Consider the following 8519-nt stretch of genomic DNA (forward strand, 5'->3'; position numbering starts at 1 on the left):
AGAAATCATAAAAAGATTACAGAGTACAGATTACAGATTACAGATTACATGTCGAGGTAAATCACACAAACAAACACATGACGGATACATTGACTACTTTTGACGAACAAATGGTAAGTGCACTTCCCCACCAGTTCATGCACATGTAGGTTGTAGGTATGTACTAGGTAGGTAGGTAGGTAGATGATGGTTTCGTAATCGTGGGATGAATGGACGGATGGATAGATAGATAGATCGATCGATCGTCAGACTAGCGGGGTGTAAATACTAGGTCTAGGTAGGTAGGTCGTAAGTAGTAAGTATGTATATATTTCTGTAGCAAGCAAATCAGCCTCCGATAGAAGTACACAATAGGTCTCTGTGTTTCTCAGGAGCAACGCGGTGGTTTGACTGAGGATCTACGGGAGTGGTTTGAGGAGCGGGGAGGTGCGGCAAGTTGCGAGGAATGTTGGGGGAGGGTTTAGGGTCTGGTTGGTTAAGGGAGAATAGCTTGGGCTGGGTCGGTCTGGGCTGGTTGGATGGTGATTATCGGGATGGATGGATGGATGTATGGTGGTTTGGGGGGGTGGGTGAGAGGAGAGGTGTGAGGGGGAAGAGAAGGAGGAATGTGGTGTGGAATGTGGAATGTGGAAGGGAGAGTTGGGGTTGGTGGATTTTGGAGGTTGGAGGTTGTAGGTATGTGATTGGTGGGTTTGGGAGTTTGGAATTTCTTTATTGGATTGGGTTTTGGGAGGATGGGGAGAGAGAGAGAGGTTTGCTTGCTGTGAAGATTCCTGGGGGTTTATGAGGATGGGAGGGGGGAGAGAGGGGGAGGAGGAGAATGGAGTTATAAGTAGGAAGAGAAAAAGAATAAGAATAAGAAAAAGTTATTCTTGATAAGTAGATAAGTAAGTGAGTGAGTGGTCATTGGTTATCAGATCAGATGACTAGGCAGATAGATATAGAGATCTGGGTATGAGAGGAGGAGGAGGGGGAGGAGTAGGATAGAATAATAAGATGTATGTATGTATGTATGTAATATGCCGTGTAGCATTTCATTCATTCATTCATGCACCCGACTTATTTTCATATTTCTACATCTATATCTACATCTACTTGGGAATATAGAATGCTCTTGCTAGGTGCGGGCTGGGTACTGGGTAGCGGACAGATAGACAGACAGATAGATAGATAGAGAAGTGTGACGGTAGTCCACGGCTGGCTGCATTCGTTTCGTTCGGTGTTTTGTTTTGTTTTGTTTTGTTTTGTGTTGCGTTTTGTTTGGTCACGTAACCTTGCGGTTTCTTGGGATGGAGTGTGGAGCTGGCATGGAGGTGAAAAGAGTAGAATAGGTAGAGTGGGTGAATGGGTGGATGGGTGGTATATTGGAGTCTTTCTCTCTATAAAGATTGCAATTATTGATGGATTGGAATGCTCTGTGGATTTTTTTCTTTGGATTTGTCGTTACGGGACTGATGGGAAAATATGGTTTGTAGGTATGCATATGGAGGAATTATCATTAGTATGGATAGATGAATAATAAATGATTCAATCGATGAATGGATAAAAAGAAGGTAGTTTGTTTTATTTTTCAGCCTTCTCTTCTTGTTGTTGTTGTTCTTCTTCTTTCTCTTCTCTTCACTTCTTTTTCTCTTGTGGTGCTTCATTCAGCCTTTTGGAGTTTTATTCTTTCATTCATTCATCTATTCATTCATCTATTCAAACGCCCAGCCACCCATTCGTTGATTCATTGAATAAATAGTTTTCCTCACATACATACCATACCTAGCTAACATAAGTATGGATTGTTGTCGCTGCAGATTGTCACAATAATACCACACATATATATAGGTCGGTGCGGACTTCACCTCTATTCAATTCTGTTTTACATCCACATCCACATCTACATCCACGGACCATGATAATTTTCATGCCCAAACATTATGGATCATGGCTGACGGATTGATGAATGGATGGATGACTTGGCGTGTAATTGGGAAAACTGTCTCTTCTACACGGTTCTTCCTGGAATGGAGAATTGATTGGAAACTCACCGAGTGGATGGAACGTGGTGTCTCATTTATTTGGATTCCCTTTGTTTTTCGGTTGGGGATGACCGGGAGGCTGAGAGAAGAAGGAAACGGAGATGGAGATGGAGAGGAGAAGTAAATGGAGAGGGTCTGTTTGGATTAAGGGGGAAACAAAAATGCTAGAGAGGAGGTTTAATGGGATGGGTGAGTGAGTTTTGGTGCACATGTGTGTTTGTGTGTGTGTGTGAGTACGTGGTGTATTGGGGGTAAGTTGAAGAGTATGATATGGTTAATTTGGGGTGCGTAGTGGTAGGTAGATGGAGATATGAGGTAGACTCTGCGCAGGCATGATGGGATCTCAAATTATTTGGGAAAATTCTAAAGGCCTTTTTATTGTTTCGTTGTTCATTGGCTGAGGGGAAAGTCGGGGAGACTTGGGGGGGAAGCAATCGTAATTTGTGTGGTGGGATAGATTTGGTGTTGAGATGGGAGAAAAATTAAGGAATTTATGGTTTTTACAGAGATGTTTTGTGAGTTTGGTATGGTATGGTGTGCAATGGTAGCAGTATGACAGAAGGAGAGTAGACCGACTAGCTGACAGATGACTAGTAGTTACAAGTTACACGACAAAGAGACTTTTGTGCCAAGAGGAAAAGGATGAGATGAGAGACGAAGATGGAATGATGGATTACTCTAGAGGTTACGGGGACCGTGTTTGTATTTCGACATCGCATTTCGATATCGAGATGATGAAGATGATGTGATGTCTGTGTATAAACGGATTGGTATCGATGAGTTGGGGATAGATATATAATACATGATATATGACGATTGGAGGTTGAAAATTGAAGATTGCAGATTATATCAGGAACACTGTGAGATATCTGATTTGGGCACTATCACCCTCATTTATAACGTACCACAAATACGAGCATCTAGACTGGCATATATCTATCTCAACTTCATCCCTCGTTCGAATAATATTCAAGCATGCAAATACACAGTATGCATTGTTATAGTTACATCTGTATCCGCGTCTGCATCAGCTTTAATATTTAAAAATGAGAAATGTTCAATTTCCGTCCTCCCTAGCGACTAACCTTGAAGAAACCAGGGAACAAAGAGATAGAATTTCATATTTGCCTTGAATTCTAGTCACCGAGCTGGATTCACAGTCGAGTCAAAATCTATTTGCGGAATCTTGACCTTGGATTAGGTTTGAGGAGAAAAGCAAGAAGTGATTACTCACATTTTGTCTAGTTTCATGAATCAGATGGATGAAATGAGATTGAAATGGATGTGGATAGAAAAACATGTCTCTACCGCATCTTGATTCGACAGGTAATTAGATACCAAAAAATTTGAACAATCCCGAGATTATAGAGCAGCAGTCAGTGACATTCATCTGCCAAGTTGTGACACACATACTGGTAGTGGATATCTAGCGCATCACACAGGGAATGGATATACAACGAGAGATGAGATGAAATGGATATAGCATCGCGTTCTAGCGTCAGGAACTGCTGTTGTTTTTGTGAGTAGCGCGGCACAGAACAAAGATGTGTGCATATGCACGTGGTTAGAGAGGAGATCTAGCGAGAGGGATTAGTCGAGGAATTTACCGTCTCTGATTCGTTTGTCTGAGGCTGGAGAGGAGAGGGGGAGATGGATATGCGCGGGTTATCTTGGGAAATGGAGAATATCTTTTCTTTGTGAGGGAGCATGCGGATGGGGAGTCGATTGGTGGGGGGTTTTCCGTCGTGCTGATCGTAGATCGCCACTTGTAGCCTGCAGTCGCGAATGGTGCGATCGGTGAATCGCTAGAGATTCATAAGAGCCGAAATAGAAAGTACTCGCTAGATACGAACCTCGCGATTGCGAACACGGTGGAGTAGTTGGTTGGTTGGTTGAAGGCGAGTGATGTGATACGGTGTGGATGAGATACATACTTTACATATTATACATACATACAGAGAGCTATATTTCTTTATTCGAATCCGCGCTTGCAAATCCGCGGTCAATTCAGATATGCAACAAAACTTCTTTTTTTTTTCCCAGCTTCGTATTCTTTGTTTCGGGTGCGGGAAATAGACCAATTAACTATCTTGGCGGATGCAGAAGATGTACTGGATTATCGGCTCTCCATTTTTGCGCACTCGCGCTCATATTTAGATGTGCAGCATATTTTCTCGGGGCTTGCGATTCTTTGTTTCGGGAATGGAGTATGTTGAGAGGGTAGTTGGATTTTGTGGTTGGGGAGAAGTCGCGGGATGGGCATTTGAAATGGGTGTTGGATAAAGAAGAGATGGAATATTGGTCGGGGGTTGTGAATAATGTTTTTGGAGTATGGAAGGGAGATTAGCGATGCGAGGGTGAATCTGGATAGTGGAGTTTTGTATGAGTGGTTCAGGTGGGTATTTTTCGAGCATGTATAGATGGATAGAGGATATACTGGCGGTATGTATTAGCTAGCATGGTGGTGTGATATCTATATGAGAGTTTTAGAAGGAAGATACGCGAGACCCGTTTGTGTTGTGCTATGTGTGTTACGGAGACTTTATATTGTGGATATTTTTGTATGAGAGTTATAGATCGTTGGAATTGTATATGGATGGACATTTGTGACTTTCGGTTTCAGTTACGAAAGATGAAAGATTGGTATAACTTCCATGTACTACTGATCTTTTCAAGAACCTCGGGTCATAATCCATGGGTCATTTGGCTTTGGCCATTCTCCTCATAATAATGAGGTAGCACAACATCAATACCCCTTTCCCCATATAAATATACCCGAGTCCCAATCGTCCCAATCATAACCACCCGATCCTATCAATAATCCAACACCAAACAAGCATCCCAAACTTACCACTCTAATTCCCCATCCAGCAAATAAACCCATCCTTCACCCTAAAATCCTATTGATCCCTCTATTAGGAAAGAAGCCCAACATCCTCTTTGTGAGAATTCAAACCCAGCACAAGTAATCCCCACACCAAAAACGATTCTTTATTCCTATTTCCTACACTTGCCAAGAAAATCCTCATGTATCATTTACAATATACCATACCCCATAATCTACCTGCCAAGCTCCCAGTACAACATCACGACATCACGATCTGGATTTGTAGATGAAAATTAACATGAAAGATTGAAGTCGCTGAGAATCCGAAACTTCGTTCCAAGCTCCGAGATACAAGCTCCTTTCTCTCAACTCAAGGCTTTCACACTAGCCAAGACAGCATACTCAAATCCAAATAGCAAAAATGCCACGCGGTCCCGCCGGCTACGAAGAAATACGTCCGGGGAAAAAAGGGTTTGCTACGTATAGTGATGGCCATGAGAATGATACGCATATGCCAATAAATAGAGAAGGGGAGACGAGTCGGATTCCACTGCGGAATCGTGGATGGGTGCAGATACTTGTACTCGCATTTTTGTCTCTGGTGTTTTTGGGGATGGGGATCGCGGTTGGGGGGAGGGTTCCGAGGGAGGAGAGGAAGTGGGGGTTATTGGGTAAGGGTTTTTCTTCTTCTTCGTGATGGGGGTTAGATTTGGATTTGGGGTTTATGTTGGTTGAATATGAAAATTTAACGAGTGGATGGATGAACGGAGTTTAGAGATTGGAAATTGGCTGATAAGTGTCATATAGCACCTCCTGGATCAATGAAAGAAACTTGGTATCCGAATACTACATTCTCCATGGAACCGACGCCGGAATCGGAAGCGGCTTGGGGATCTTTAATGCCCGGTTAGTTCTAATTCACCAGTATTTGTTTGGATTATACTGAAAGATCTGTAGTGGGCAGAGGATTTATATATCGACCTGAGATAGCACCAATTGTGAAAAGTGTCTCGGTATTCCATCAATTACATTGTCTGGTATTTTCTCTGTTCTTTTACCTCCGTTTCCCATTCCTCTTTTCTTCTCCTATTCCAATCTCAAAACTTGATTAACTCTTCTTCAGCATGGCCTCCGCACCTCCTACTACGATCTACATTATCAAATTGCACGCGCAGCCGGTGCACCTATCGACCCATTTCTTGAGCAAAAAGCCGCACATACACATATAGAGACTGCGCATCAAAAACATTGCTTTGATTATTTGCGACGTGCGATAATGTGTGCAGCGGATACGAATTTGGAGTATGTTGATCCAGTTACGGATGACACAACGGGGTGGGGAAGTGAGAGGGTTTGTAGGAGTTTCGCGGATGTAAAGGGATGGGCGGAGAAGTGGGCTAATGGAACGGGTGGAGGGATTGCTTAAGCTGTGGGGTGGATGGATGATGGAAATGGGAGAGATGAGGGTAGAGCCTTATATGGCTTTTGAAATTGATGGGATCATTTTTGTGACGCTGGGTATCACAAAGTGCCAAAGATTGAGCGCAATTAGTGACTGACAATTGCGCTTTCTATAAAGTAGAGTATCACCAGAACAGATGAACGAATACAACAACAGTTATGTATACTAGTAGATTCTAGATCTTGAACTAGCGATATACCCTTCCGGATCAATATTCCAATCGTCGTGGACACTTGTCACCAAGCCAACAAGGATAGAAGGAAATCTACTCAGAAGTCAGCACCCATATCGAGCAGAACAAAACTTCTTGTCACCCATTCTTGCTGGTTTCCTTGAATGACTGGCCACATAACGCGAAGGGAAAAGATAAGCTTGATCGGGCATCGCATAAGCATTAAAGTGACAATAGTGTAGACTTTTTGGGAGACGGTTGCAGTGTAGAGTTGATTTACGTTGAGCCCCTGCAATCTGCAAGGTAAAATGCAGTGTAACCTTGCGTTTCGAACATGAAGTCGGCATGATAGCCAACCAAAAAAATCAATCAAGTGATCTAAGAACATGCATCACTGAACCATTGGATACACCAATAAGTACCAGCTGTTAAGCCATGATCTCACAAGAACCCCACCTACCAAGTATGATGAAAATTCGGAATTCGTTACCCGTCAACAGATTCTCGGGATAAAGGAATTCCTAGCCGCAAAGACAGTGACCTGGGATGATTGAGACTTAAGAGTTTGGAGGATAACATTGAGATGACGATCAAGAGTATCGAGTTTTGGCGCAATGATGTCTGTCCTTGATTGACATATAGATGTGACGAAATTCTGATGATGATTTATCTTAAGCTGTAACTCTCATTTTCACCGCTTTGGTTGAAATTCTGCCACCATAAACATGCATCCCCTCATTACATTCCACAACATCATAGCCCAATGTTGAAGTCGAAAAGCGTATGTGAGTTACGCAAGCGTCAGCGCGGTGAAGACGACGGATGGAGTTGGATCTCCCCGATCAGGATCTCACAGCAAGAGCTTTCCAGAATCAAACTACAATGAATGCAATCCTACCTCCTCACCAGCAATTTGGAATTCTGAGCCCAGCTACTTTGATGAGGTCCAGAGACTTTCATTGGTACAATATCAGTTAAAGTTTATTCATGCCATTTTCAATTGAAAGTTCACGCATCCGGCTGCTCTCACAGAGACGCGGAAGCACCTTTCGATAGGAAATGACGCAACAGTTGAAACTATTTACTTTAAAAAGAAAGATACAAAGCCGGCACTGAAGTCAAGGCCTCGACCTGAGAGATAGTTGCTGCTGTCTACATTTTCTTATGGAAAAGGACTTGAGATGTTGGACAACTCCAGATATGATTGTAGTTCCAACGTATGCGAGGTCGAAGTGAGCGATTTGAAGATGGCCCGTTCCTTGGAAAGAAAAATAGATGTCACTAGCTTGGAGACTGGCTCTGTCTACGAAGCAATTGGGGAAACAGTTGCGGAGTAAATGAACAGTCGGCCCGGGCAAGAGATTACCTACATCAAAGGATGTAGATTTCATCTTTTAAGTCTGGCGTAAGTTGATCATCGATGTGGACATTCTCGAAAGTGACTATAGCAATGCCAAGCGCTGTGGGTGCTCTTGTCAAACCTTTGGTAGGAGGGATTATTGATACCAAATCCGCATAGAGATAGATATTCTTTGTGAAGTAAATTTCTCTTCCACCCCCTCATTTCCAACTCGCCCATAACAAGTGTAATGTGTTTGGGTCGGTTATTGTTACGCCATAGATCACTATTCACAAGAAATTTTTACTGAAAAGAATCGATTTTTAGGGGCATTGCTGATGTCAAGTACTTCTGTCCTTCTTATTACTGCATTACTTGAAGTCTCAACTGTCTTTAATTGGTCTTCAGCAGCAACGATGTGTCTTTTGGCGATATCTGATCTACTATGGATAGGCTTTGTGGTGTAGTGATGGATTGTTTTTGGAAGCAGTAAGGGCATTCAAGAACCAGTGTTTCATCGAATATTGTTGGATAATCGGTAGCATCGTCGCAAATACATTCATCGGCAAAACTATGCAAGTTCTCGGTGTTGGACTGTTGCTCACGATTCCTGCTTCTAGAAACACTCCTAGACCACTTCACTTACTTGAAGCACACATTGCTTTTGGAGTGGGAAGTACTTATGGTGTGAAATC

At 42.7% G+C, this 8519-nt stretch overlaps 1 protein-coding gene across 2 annotated transcripts; it reads left to right on the forward strand.

Annotated features, from left to right (window-relative positions):
• Window positions 1-4929: 4929 nt before the first annotated feature.
• Window positions 4930-6448, forward strand: BCIN_11g05800 (hypothetical protein). 2 transcript variants are annotated; one of them, XM_024696092.1, is made up of 4 exons: window positions 4930-5522; window positions 5659-5757; window positions 5809-5888; window positions 5975-6448. In XM_024696092.1, exons 1-4 carry the CDS (start codon window positions 5273-5275, stop codon window positions 6275-6277), a joined length of 732 nt encoding a protein of 243 aa, XP_024551896.1. In that variant the 5' UTR covers window positions 4930-5272; the 3' UTR covers window positions 6278-6448. The 2 variants fall into 2 exon arrangements, with proteins under 2 accessions (XP_024551896.1, XP_024551897.1); XM_024696093.1 differs by having other exon boundaries at window positions 5809-6448.
• The last annotated feature ends 2071 nt before the right edge of the window (window positions 6449-8519 follow it).

This window comes from Botrytis cinerea, chromosome 11 (assembly GCF_000143535.2).
Source record: "Botrytis cinerea B05.10 chromosome 11, complete sequence".
NCBI classification, from domain to species: Eukaryota; Fungi; Ascomycota; class Leotiomycetes; order Helotiales; family Sclerotiniaceae; genus Botrytis; species Botrytis cinerea.

What these genes read in the sequence shown, in the direction of transcription:
- BCIN_11g05800 (XM_024696092.1), top strand. Translation starts at nt 5,273, where the DNA reads ATGCCACGCGGTCCCGCCGGCTACGAAGAAATACGTCCGGGGAAAAAA. An exon ending in GAGGAAGTGGGGGTTATTGG is followed by an intron (nt 5,523 to 5,658) that starts GTAAGGGTTTTT and finishes AGTGTCATATAG; the next exon opens with CACCTCCTGGATCAATGAAA. An exon ending in TCCATCAATTACATTGTCTG is followed by an intron (nt 5,889 to 5,974) that starts GTATTTTCTCTG and finishes ACTCTTCTTCAG; the next exon opens with CATGGCCTCCGCACCTCCTA.